A 13,164-nucleotide genomic window follows, 5' to 3' on the forward strand; every position below is an offset into this window, starting at 1 on the left:
TGGGTCAGAAATGGATTCATGAAAATAAAAGAGGTCGTAATAAATTATATCTAGTAGAATATATAGTTAGAAAGATCTTGAATATAAGATTCCTTGAAGTATATGGGTGTTGTGCAAGCCCCTCACGAGGCTATGGTCACTTTCTCCTTTAGTCTTCCCCAGGCCTTGACCAGGGAGAGTTGCTGCTTTCTGCTGCTTTCTACTTGATCGGGGAGGATATTAACACCTAAGGGTCAGCCTCTGCCAGTCCGTTTTCACTGACCAAGCAGGTGTCCCAAGATTGGTTTATGTGCTGACTCCTAGCTGTCCTTTTAGTTCCTTGTCTTGCTGCTTTCTCCCATCAACATCACCGTGTGGTTTTTTCTCTGCGTTTGAGGTATAGTATATACCACCACATGTGTTATGTTCTCTCTGATTGTTATAGAGAGACTATTCATTAATGTCTGAGGGATGTCAGAGGATTATTCCCAGGAAAGCACATGATGTCTGGAATTTGCTCTGAACCTTTCCTAATTCAGTAATCTCCTTTCTTGTAGTTATGAAATATGTTGGTGACAGTGTTTTCTTTTAGTCTTTCAGGTAGATAAGGAATGAGAAAAAACAAATTTTTTTTGTGTTGTCATCACCTGGTAATTTCACAGGGGTCAGTGGGAAGGGCATTGCTGTTAATCAGCATTTGGACTCACGTGACTGTAGCTCACTTAAAATATGAATGTGTCCCCTTTATGGAAAAAGCTAATAGATGTTTGCTGTTTGACAACTTGGAATGTAGAAGAGACCAAGGAGAAAAGAGCCAGAAACTACTGAAAGGTACATACTTATCATGTAGGGATAGACATTTGAGGGGCACCTGGGTGGCTCAGTCACTTGAGCGTCCCAGTTTGGCTGAAGTTACGATTTTAGGGTCCCGAGATTGTGCTGAGTCAGGAGCTAAGCTTAGCAGGGAGTCTGCTTGTGCTTCTGCCCCTCCCATGCTCATGCAGGTGGGCATGCTCTCTCAAATGAAATCTTAAAAAAGGAGAGACATTTTAGGTTTTATTAAAAATTATGAAAATTTTGTGTTGAAGGAAAATGAAAGCTGTACTGTGTATGAGTTAGGTAGTGTGGTCTCGTTACTCTTGTAGTACCAGAAGTTGGATGTTGGGCAGACAAATTCAGACTAGTTAGTGATTTGTGGAAGAAAGTTTTTTAGATTGTGCTTTTAGAATACTTGTTCAGTGTTCACATTCCATTTTCAAGTTTTTGACAAACTAATGGCATTAGAATAGCCTTTCTTTTAATATGCTAAAATCCCCTTTGTGTCTGAGGTTAAAAGGAAAGGCTATATTTCATTCAAAGCCTTAAAGTATTTAATCCTTCCCAAAGTTCTTACATTTTTAAGTCAGGTTAAGAAATTTTTTACCTTGGAACACCTGGATGGCTCATTCAGTTAAGCGACTGCCTTTGGCTTAGGTCCTGATTTCAGAGTCACGAGATGGTTCCCTGCGTCAGGCTCTACCTTTTAGGGTAGACTGCTTGAGTCTCTCCTCATCCCTGCCCCTCCTTGCACTTATGTGCGTGTGCTCTCAAATAAATAAATAAAAACGAAACAAAATAAAAACAAAACTCCAGCGTCATTATCAATTACAGCGAAGGGTGTTTCTCAACAGCACAACTGTCTGAGCTAAGAAAACCCATTTTGAGATGCTTTCCGTAGTCGTCATTAACTTATATTAACAAGGAACACACCAGCTGCTAAATTCTGTTCCATAAAGTAGTTAAATTATGTAAAGTTCACAAAGACAATGCCTGTTACATAGTGTCACTCTGCCGATGATACTTTAAACCCTTCCATTTATCTTCCAGTCGTAGCATATTTAATGTACTAAATAATACAACATTTTTCTTCTGAAAAATCATTAAATAATCCTCAAGAAAAGGCTAATGGGGAACACAGCAGAGGTCTATATGTTAGCCACCATGCAGGGTAGTGGAGATTAATATTTTTTAAGTCAGGCACCCTGACAGAGTTTAAATTGAGTGAGATCTCATGAGATTTTGGACCTTTGTCCTATACAGTTTGCCAGAAAATATTTTTGGTATAACAGCATAGATGCTAACAGTAGCAGTGATCAGTCAGTTTTTGAGTGGACTAAAAAAGCATGTATGTGCTTAAATTGTTACTTGCATATTTTGTATACATATCTTTCTAGTTTCCTAAATGGCATAGTAGTGCAGCTGCTTTTCACCTGTGAATATGAAGTTGGCCTCTCTGTCCTGCCCCTCCATTCTGTTTCCTCCCTCTCGTAATGGGTTTCAACTTTTTTTAATGGTTTATGGAAGAATGTTAGACACCAGCTCAGTATTATGCTTTGTCCTTCCTTTGCTTTATTCATCCTTCCTTTTATATTATAAGAAGTTAATGTGTATGGATATAGATATACTTTTATGTAGCATTCTGTATACACTCATCTCCATAGTACTTTCTTTCACCTGGCAATATATGTAGCGATAAAACCAAAGTTAACATGTAGAGACATTTCTCTTTCCTTTTTACAACTGCATGTTTATTGTATGGATGTTTCTTAATTTGTTCAGCCGGTCCTTTATCAGTGGACAATTGGATTGATTCCAGCCTCTTGCTTATTACAGATAGTCCTGTAGTGAATAGCCTTGTGCATACATTGTTTCATACTTTTTCCCTGGGTGGTATAGATTCCTAGGAGTCATACTGCTAGGTCAAAGGGTAAATTCGTATGTAATTTTTGTAGATGTTGCCAAATTGCCCAGGGTAGGTAATATACCACATGTGAGAGTTTTTCCACAGCCTCACTATCAGACTATGTCATCAAGCTTTTGGATTTTTATAAATCCAACAGGTGGAAAATTGTATCTCCATGAGGACTTATTTTGCTTATTTTCCCTTATTATGAGCAAGGTTCAGCATTGTTTTCACAGGGTTAAGAACCAGTTGTATTTCTGTTTCTGTGAATGGTCTTGAAGGGGTGTTGGTTCTTTTTCATTGTGGCTGACAAGACTGAAGGGTGATCCCCAGTGATTTCCTACCGCCTTCTGCCCTCACTTTGTGTAATTCTCTCCCCATGAGTGGGAGTGGGGCCTGGGCCTTGCTTTTAACCAACAGCATATGGCAAAGATGAGAGAATGTCAATTTCTTGATTAGCTTAGGTTATATAGCAAAGATAATAGGATTTCACTCTTGTGATTATATTATAGAAGACGACATCTTGGGGGACCTGGGTGGCTCAGCTGGTTGACCATTGCTGATTAGACTTCGCCTCAGGTCATGATCTCAGGGTTGTGGGATTGAACCCTGTGTTGGGCTCCAGGCTCAGTGCAGAGTCTGCTTGAGATTCTCTCCTTACTCTGCCTTCCCACGCACACACACACATTCTCACTAAATAAATACATACGTATCTTAAAGAAAAAAGGGAAGAAGAGGACTCAGTTTTCAGCAGACTGGAGGGGACTCCTCATTGTCAGCCTGATGAAGTTAGGGATTGTGGTGATGCCCACATGGCGAGGAGCTGCCGATAACTACTAGGGTCTGGGAGTAGTCTCCAGCTGACAGGGCCCCTTTGTCATAGAGCTACAAGGGGAGGAATTCTACCAACAACTTGATGAGTTTGGGAGCAGTTCTGAAATCAGGCCTCGGGGTGAGAATGAAGTTTGGCTGACAATTAGCTTGAAGACTTGCCGGACCCTGAGCAGAGGATCCAGTTAAGCTATGTTCAGACGCTTGCTGCTTAGAAATTATGAGATAATAAATGTGTGTTGTTTTTCTGGTTATTTGTTATATACCAATAGATATCTAATACTGAGATAATACCTTTTTGTTAAAGTTGCACATATTTTTTTCTTCTTTCTCATTTGCCTTTTTATTTTCTTTCAGTGTCTTTTGCTACCCCCCATTTTTTTGTTCTTGTTTAATCTAGTTTATCTGTCTCTTCCAGGATTGTTTCTGGATTTTCAGTTATAGCTAGAAAAGTTTTGCCTGCTTCCAGATGATAGAGGAATTTACTTTTGTTTTCTTCTATTACTTGTATGGTTTCATCTTCTGTACTTTTTTAGAGTTTTTAAATTTTAATTCCAGTGTAGTTAACATATAGTATTATGTTAGTTTTAGGTGTACAGTATGGTGATTCAGCAGTTCTGTACATTATTCACTGCTCATGAAGATCAGTGCACTTCCTAATTCCCATCACCTGTTTCACCCATCCCCCCACCCACCACCCCTCTGGCAATGATCGCAGTGTTCTCTATTGTTAAGAGTCTCTTTCTTCAAGGAATCAATTCCATTTACAATTGCAGCAAAAACCATAAGATACCTAGGAATAAACCTAACCAAAGAGGTAAAGGATCTGTGTTCTGAAAACTATAGAACATGTATGAAAGTAATTGAGGAAGACATAAAGAAATGGAAAAACATTCCATGCTGACGGACTGGAATGGAAGAACAACTATTGTTAAAATGTCTATGCTACCCAAAGCAGTCTACACATCCAGTGCAATCCCTGTAAAAGTACCATCAGCATTTTTCACAGAGCTGGAACAAACAGTCCTAAAATTTGTATGCAAGCAAAGAAGACCCTGAAGAGCCAAAGGAATGTCGAAAAAGAAAATCAAAGCTGGCGGCATCACAATTCTGGACTTCAGTCTATATTTCAAAGCTGTAATCATTAAGACAGTATGGTATTGGCACAAAAACGGACACATGAATCAGTGGAAAAGAACAGAGAACCCAGAAATGGACCCTCAACTCTATGGTCAACTAATCTTTGACAAAGCAGGAAAGAATATCCAATGGAAAAAAGATGGTCTCTTCAGCAAGTGGTGCTGGGAAAATTGGACATCCACATGCAGAAGAATGAAACTGGATCACTGTCTTAAACCACATATAAAAATAAAATGGATAAAAGACCTAAATGTGAGGCAGGAATCCATCAAAATTCCAGAGGAGAACACAGGCAGCAACTCCTTGCACCTTGGCCTCAGCAACTTCTTGCTAGACATGTCTCCAAAGACAAGGGAAACAAAAGCAAGAATAAACTATTGGGACTTCAAGATAAAAAGCTCTTGCACAGCAAAGGAAACAGTCAACAAAACTAAAAGCAACCTCGAAGTAGAAGAAGATATTTGTAAATGCCTTATCAGATAAAGGGCCAGTATCCAAAATCTATAAAGAACTTACCAAACTTAACACCCAGAAAACAAAAAATCCAGTCAAGAAATGGGCAGAAGACACGAACAGACATTTCTCCAAAGAAGACATCCAGATGGCCAACAGACACATGAAAAAGTGCTCAGCATCACGGAAATACAAATCAAAACCACAATGAGAAACCATCTCGCACCAGTCAGAATGGCTAAAATTAACAACTCAGGAAACAACAGATGGTGGCGAGGATGTGGAGAAAGGGGAACCTTCTTACACTGTTGGTGGGAATGCAAACTGGTGCTGCCACTCTGTAAAACAGCAAGACAGTACCTCAGAAAGTTAAAAATAGAACTACCGTATGACACAGCAAGTACACTATTAGGTGTTTATGCAAAGGATACAAATGTGATTCAAAGGGGCACATGCACTCCAGTGTTTGTAGCAGCAGTGTCCACAGTAGCCAAACTATGGAAAGAGCCAGATGTCCATCCACAGATGAATGGATAAAGAAGAGTGGTATATAGAGAAAATGTACTATTACTAAGCCATCAAAAAGAATGAACTCCTGCCATTTGTTGTTGTTGTGTTGTTGTTTTTTTTAAAGATTTTATTTATTTATTTGACAGATCATAAGTAGGCAGAGAGGCAGGCAGAGAGAGGAAGGGAAGCAAGCTCCCTGCTGAGCAGAGAGCCCGATGTGGGGCTCAATCCCAGGACCCTGGGATCATGACCTGAGCTGAAGGCAGAGGCTTTAACCCACTGAGCCACCCAGGCACCCCATAACTCCTGCCATTTGTGATGATGTGGTGGAACTAAAGGATGTTATGCTAAGCGAAATAAGTCAGAGAAAGACAAATACCATATGATTTCACTCATGCAGAATTTAAGAAAGAAAGCAGATGAAAAATAAAATAAGATGAAATCAGAAGGGAGACAAACCATAACTAAAGGAAACAAACAGGGTTGCTGTGGAGGGGATGGGGGTAATTGGGTGCTGGGCATTAAAGAGGACACTTGAAGTAATGAGCACTGGGTGTTACATGCAACTGACTGATGAATCACTAAATTCTGCCTCTGAAACTAGTAGTACAGTATATGTTAATTAAATTGAATTTAGATTAAAAAAATTTTAGGGGCGCCTGGGTGGCTCAGTGGGTTAAAGCCTCTGCCTTCAGCCCGGGTCATGATCCCAGGGTCCTGGGATCGAGCCCCACATCGGGCTCTCTGCTCAGCAGGGAGCCTGCGTCCCTTCCTCTCTCTCTCTCTGCCTGCCTCTCTGCCTGCTTGTGTTCTCTGTCAAATAAATAAAACCTTTAAAAAAAAATGTTTTTTTAAAAAGAGTCTGTTTTGTGGTTTCTTTCCCCTTCCCCGCCTTTTTCCCTTTGCCCATTTGTTTCTTGAATTCACATAAGGGTGAAATCATATGGTATTTGCCTTTCTCTGACTGACTGACTTCATTTAGCATTATGTACTCCAGCTCCATCCGTGTTGTTTCAAATGGCGGAATGTCATCTTATGGCTGAATAATATTCCATTGTATATATACCACATTTTTTAATCCATTCATCTCTTGATGGCCACTTGGGCTGCTTCCAAAATTTAGCTATTGTAAATAATGCTACAGTAAACATAGGGTGCATGTATCCCTTGGATTTTGTATTTTTGTGGGGGGGTAAATGCCCAGTAGTGGGATTACCAGATTATAGGGTAGTCATGTTTTGAGGAACCTCCATACTGTTTTCCATAGTGGGTGCATCAGTTTGCATTCCCACCATCAGTGCACGAGGGTTCCTTTTCCTCTACATCCTTGCCCGTCTTCTCCAAAACAGTTGTTATTTCTTGGGTTTTTGATTTTAGCCCTTCTGACAGGTGTGAGGGGGTATCTCACTGATGATGCATGATGTTGAGCATCTTTTCATGTGTCAGGTGGCCATCTGGATATCTTTGGAGAAATGACTTTTCATGTCTTCTGCCCTTTTTTTAATTGGATTATTTGAGGTTTTTTGGATGTTGAGTTGTACCAGTTCTTTATATACTTTAAATACTAACCTTTTATTGGCTATGTCATTTGCAAAATAGCTCTTCCCATTTTGAAGGTCATCTTTTAGTTTTGTTGACTGTCTCCTTCACTGTACAGAATCTCTTTATTTTAATGTGGCCCCAATAGTTTATTTTTTCATCCATATTTAAATATCAAATTCATATCAGTGTGTCTCGGTGAATGGTGAGAGGAGTGGACCCTAGTGTATCCTTTAACATGTGGCTAAACAGTAGTCCCAAAACCAGTTAGCAAAAAGTCATTCATTTCTTCACTGGCATGTGATGTTATCTATAATCATTTACACTAGATTTCTAAATGTTATTGGGTCTGTTTCTCAGTTTCTCATCCTGCACCATTGGTTTTTAGTCTGTGGATATGTCATGTTGTGTTGTTAGGTAGAAAAACCCTGGAGTTTATAATCCAGTAGGGCTCACCCCGCTTGTACTTGTTTTTCAGGGTTTGCCTGCCTATTCCCTGCTTGTTCATTCTTTCCCGGATCAACTTGTTTAGATCCAGAAAAAAGATCTGCTAGTATTTTTGATACAATTATGTAACATATATAAGTTATCTTAAGGAGAGCTGACTTTTATGATCTGGGGTTTCTCTCAAGAGTAAAGTACATCTTTCCATGTGATCAAGTTGTCTTTTGGGGCTTTCAGGAGTGTCTTATGTTTTTTCTCATACATGTTTAAAGACATTGCTTGTTAAGTTTATGATTAGTATTTTTTCTTAAGATTTTTTTATATTCATAAAAAAGATTTTTTTATATTCATAAGATTGGTGTTCATAAATTAGATGTGTGTTTTGGGAGGTTCAGTTTTTGTCAGATTTTGGGATCAGTGTCCTATTCATTTTATAAAACAGATTTGGAAGATTTCTTTTATTATTATTATGTATTCTTTTTAGTGGCTTAGGGAGCATTAGGATTAATAGGTCTTTAAAGGACTAGTAGACGTCCCCTGTGAAGCTCTGTCTGTGTGGTGGTTTGCTTTTGTTGTTTTGAGAAACTCTTATGATGTTACTTCTTCTGTGATGATTGGTCTGTTTGCATTTCTGTTGGGACTGGGGTTAATTTGAGTAAGGTGTATTTTCCTTAAAAGTTATTTTCCTAGGTTTTCAAATTGATATGCATGGAATTATATGAAGCTATCTTTTGATTTATAAAATTTGCAGTGATTTCAAATTTGTCATTAAGAAATCTTAGACTTAGAGTGGAAGAATTGGGACTTTTGCTGGCATACTGGATATTTTGCTCAACAATGGCAATGTCTAATGAAACTATTTAAACTGGTTAGCTGTCTTCTGCTCCTTCACCTCCTCCTCCTGACAATGGACATTATTACCCAGGCTGTGCTCATCTCACATATCATACTCTTCTCTAAGATTTTCACATTTCACAGAATCAAGGTCCTAAAACCTCTTCTGCAACAAAAATACACTGTGTAATTTTTAATTACACAAGTACTTGTTAATTTTTAATACTGGACACTGTGTTTGGTAAACATAATGGGTTTGAAAAGACAGAAGTGACCCATCTTCTTGGGGGTGTGTGGGGTTGCTTATGGTATGTATAGTAATATTTACACAGTAGGTACATTGTTTATTGGGGTATCTCCAGTTCGTGCATCTGTCATTAACTGTACCTCTCCAAAATGTTGGGTATTGACATTTCATTTTCCAACCACTACATCAGTTTTTCCTTGTTACTCTTTCTGTAGTATAACTCCAGCAATTACTCAGCCACACAGGACCTCAGGTCCATTGGTCCTGCACGGGTTTTTCATTCTGCCTCATTCTTCCGCGTCCTCCCATTTCTCCTTGCCTGGCTCACAGCTGTGGTCTGTCATTCTGATCAGCACATTGCGTGTGCTTTTCCTCAAACTGCTGCTTCTGTACCTCCCTGGTGAAACCCTGACCCTCTGCTTACAAGGCACCTGTCCCTCAGCAGCTACCAGACCATGACTGCCTGGTCTCATTGGAAATTCCTATACACAGCTGGTTAGCCTTTTATTCATTTAACTTTTGAAAAATATATTACGTTGACATCTAACTGCTGAAGTTTGGGCTTTATTAACTGCTCAAGTTTATGATTGAAAGAATTTGTTCACTAGTTGTTTTGTATTAACTAACCTTAAATGTTTGCTTTGACCCTCCTTTTTAAAGGCTTTCAGCCTTGGATATTGAAGCCATGGATAATTTCCTATAGAAGGAATAGCAAACAGCACAAAGCAGGAAAACTTTATTGTTCTTTGTTAGTATAGATTCGATTAAAATTTTGTCTTTTGGTTTTTGTTTGCATGTCTTCTTAAGTAGTTAAGAACCTGTTATTTTATTAAATAACAGGTATCTAATTGCTTTGTATTTTATTCATGTTTGTTAATAACTTCTTGACCTGTCTGAAACTGATAGTGTCTTTGTTTCTGAAGACTATTATGGTTAATTATATAAAACAAATTATTTGATTTTATAAATTCCTCTCATTTTTATAGGTTCCTTAATTTAGTATAAGGATTGACTATGTAAAAAATGTTCTCTAAAGAATTATCATAATATAGCTTGAAAATATCTACCTGATAGAATGGTTGAGAGTTAATACATTTTACAGTTCAGGAAGCAAGGACTCTTGGTGTTTGGGCTATTGTGCTTAGGATTGGGAGGGGTATTCTGGGAATAATCTGAACACAGTTGGCCAAATCCTATGGGTGAGGTCTTGAAAAAACTTTTTCATTTCGCCCATAGGTCCTGGCAGCCAAGAGGGAACCTAGGAGCATGCAGTGGACAAAATGGAAAGTAGTCTCCTGTTTTATCACAAAGACCTTGATTTAACTTGTGAAACTGGACAATGAGAGCCTATTGTTTTTTGTACCTTTTCAAATAATAACTATGACTGTTGTTCTGCCTAGTTTCATATTGTTGAAATAAGGTAGTCATGATATTTTTGTATAGCATAAGGTACTGCTTGGCTTGAATGTGACAGCAATACATTCACTTATAAATACCCAGCATTTTGCCAACATTGAAAACTGTACTGCAGTAATTGATTCATTAATTTCCACAAATATTTATTAAACATACCAGGCATTGTTGTAAGCTCGGGGGATGCTACAGGGAAATGAACAGACAAAAGCTCTTGCTAATGAAGCTTATATTCTAGCAGGGGGGGATGGACAAGAAATAGTAATTATGTAGTATGTAGGAAAGTGGAAGTTGCAGAGTAGGGAGAATCAGAAGTGCTAGTGTTCTGTGCTTGAGTTGCAGTTTTAAATTACCTTAGTGTAGAAACTTACTGAGAAGGTGGTATTTGAGCAAAGATTCAACAGAGATGAAGTTAGCTGGGATGAAAAGTATTCCAGGTAGAGGGAGGAACTGATGCATAATACCTCAGTGGGAGTATGATTGACACATTTGGTGAACTCTAAGGAGACCTATGTCTAGAATGAAATGAATGAGGAGGGAAGTAATAGAAAATATAGTAAGAGAGGTAATTCCAGATTAGATAGGGACTTGTGGGTCATTGTAAGGAACAGGTGGTCATGTATACCATTCATATTACATATTAAGTTTAAACCTAATGAGAAGGAGGAAAACACTAACATTGAATTTGTGCTGTGTTCTTTCATTCTATAGGTATCATTCAACAGCTTTTCTGTGGCTTTCATTGTACTGAGTGAGGGAATACAGTGAACAAATGAAATAAAAGCTAGCCACAGTGTTTGTGGAGGTTCTCTTGAACCAGTGCAAGTCACTGTGTTTTGTGTGTTAATCATTGTACTTGATATTTTACATGTCTTGTATAATTCTGAGTTACTTCATTTGATTCCAAGTATCCAGCAAGATAGACAGTATTATTAACTTGGAATACACTTGATGAAAGTGAGGCTAAGGAAATTTGGTAATTTGTCTAAAGTTACATAGCCATTATGTGACAGAATGGGATTAGTACTTAATCTTGTTTTTTCATTATACCATTGGTTCCCAAATCTGGTTGTGCATCAGAGTTCACTGGGAAGCTTATTATCAAAGCTATAGATTCCTTCACCTTACCTCTACTCTCATTTATAAATTTGAACTATAACTGTTGAATCTAGAGTAGGCATTAGGGCAGGTTTAATTTTTGATTGGAAAGTAGAACAGTTTTCTTCAGGCTGCTTATTTTTAATAGTAGATTTTAAGATCTTTGGGTTGAAAGAGTCCTATAATTTTATAGTGGAAGTCTGAACTTTAAATAGACTGCCATGATACATAAGGTAATTGTATTTTCCTCATGAAAAGCCAGAATCTGAAAGAAATTACCACACCGTAAGCAATCCAGACCAAAGGTAAAATATCTATTAACACAAATGAGGAAGTCAGCTGTTTTGCTGCCTATGATTTTAACTGTTGAATCCTTTTTTTTTTTTTAATTCAGCGCTATACACATACCTTCTTTTATTTGCATCTTAGTTAACACTGTGCCTAGGGGTCCTAAGTAAATAGTTGAGAAGTTCTGCTCGGTTGTTTGGAAAACAGTGATTGTGAACTTGGTGGATGATTTACAAGTGTCCTGAAGGGTCTAACCTAGCTGTCCTTCTTTTTCAGGAGATTGAAGATGGCCCTTCAGCTATGCTAGGTCTATAATGGGAAGTGTCACAGTTCGATATTTCTGTTATGGATGCCTTTTTACATCTGCAACCTGGACGGTTTTGCTTTTTATTTATTTCAACTTCAGTGAAGTGACTCAGCCGCTTAAGAATGTGCCCATCAAGGGGTCCGGGCCCCATGGACCATTTCCCAAAAAATTCTATCCCCGTTTCACGCGAGGCCCAAGTCGAGTGTTAGAATCACAGTTCAAAGTAAACAGAATTGATGATACGATAGATAATCACGTTGAGGATCCAGAAAAAGGCAACATGAAATTCTCTTCTGAGTTGGGTAAGTGTATTGGACTTCTGGTAGCATGTCAGAGTATTTAATCATTGGAAGTTTAAATTTAGTTATTCTTTAAATCACATGTTGCTCAGGGGATTAGAAATGGGTCATTTCCCCCTCTAATTTATTTTGTTAATGAACTAGTTGAGGGTCTGGGATTTTGCAGATTCAGTGGGGAGTTATATTCTCATTTAGCCATTTCTGACTTCAGTATTTTATGAGGACTTGGGAGAAAGTAAAAAAGTCCAGAATAGGAAGGAAGGAAGGAAGGAAACGGAACTTATGGGGGAAGATTTTAGTTGTTAGCGTTATTTAATAATGGAAAGAAATGGTCGAAAGGTAACTTGATTATATATAACATATTTTGAAAGGCAGAGTTCATTAAAACAGAACATACATTGTTAGGTTTAGAGATAAGCTGAAATTATATCTAATAAGATTTCTACTTACAAGAATTGTTAAGATGCTGCAGTATATTAAATATAGGAGTTTGTAAATTCTTATAAAAGGAAAACTTTTTTCACCAAAAATTCTGTTCAATTTGGAAGCAATCTACTGTATATGTTTTTTGTGTACTGTAATTTTAGAATCCTGGTTTTAGCAAATTTTACTTGAAGGGACAAATGAGCCATTTTGGTTATCTTTAAAACTTAGAAAGATCTTTAATCTTGTCCTAGAAATGTCAAATAATAAGTAATTTAGAAGTAAAAGAGATTTTTCAGAGATTGAAAGATCCATAAAATATAAAGGAAATGTTAAAATGTTTCTTTTTATTTGATCATAGTTTCAAAGAAATGAGTTTCTAGGATTTAATGATTTTCAAATACATGGAGTTGAAAATACTTAAAATTATATGAGGAAATGGAAACTATTTCCTCAACTTTCATAAAGTAAACCTTGTTATCTTTTTTCACACTGCTATTTAGACACTTCAAAAGCATTAATAGGTAAATTTCTAGCCTCTTTATTTAAGTTACTTTAATAGAAAACTTTTATAAAGAAGTAACATTGGGTTTACTGTTTTGAATGGACCTTGTATTTGCCTTTGAAAGTAGAGAGA

General features: G+C 37.6%; 1 protein-coding gene across 7 annotated transcripts in view; it reads left to right on the forward strand.

The window, feature by feature from the left end:
- The window catches only part of GALNT11 (polypeptide N-acetylgalactosaminyltransferase 11), a 59,676-nt gene that overhangs the window by 13,300 nt on the left and 33,212 nt on the right, over positions 1-13,164 (forward strand). For 4 of the 7 annotated variants that reach the window (XM_080818378.1, XM_080818373.1, XM_080818379.1 and 1 more), the window contains exon 2: positions 11,775-12,107. In XM_080818378.1, coding sequence (XP_080674504.1) covers positions 11,813-12,107 — 295 coding nt within the window. In that variant the 5' untranslated portion in view covers positions 11,775-11,812. Of the gene's footprint in view, positions 1-9,935; positions 9,982-11,773; positions 12,108-13,164 lie in introns of all 7 variants that reach the window. The other 3 variants (XM_080818375.1, XM_080818374.1, XM_080818376.1) reach the window with 1 other exon arrangement.

The sequence above is a fragment of the Martes martes genome (genome assembly GCF_963455335.1).
Source record: "Martes martes genome assembly, chromosome: 11".
NCBI classification, from domain to species: Eukaryota; Metazoa; Chordata; class Mammalia; order Carnivora; family Mustelidae; genus Martes; species Martes martes.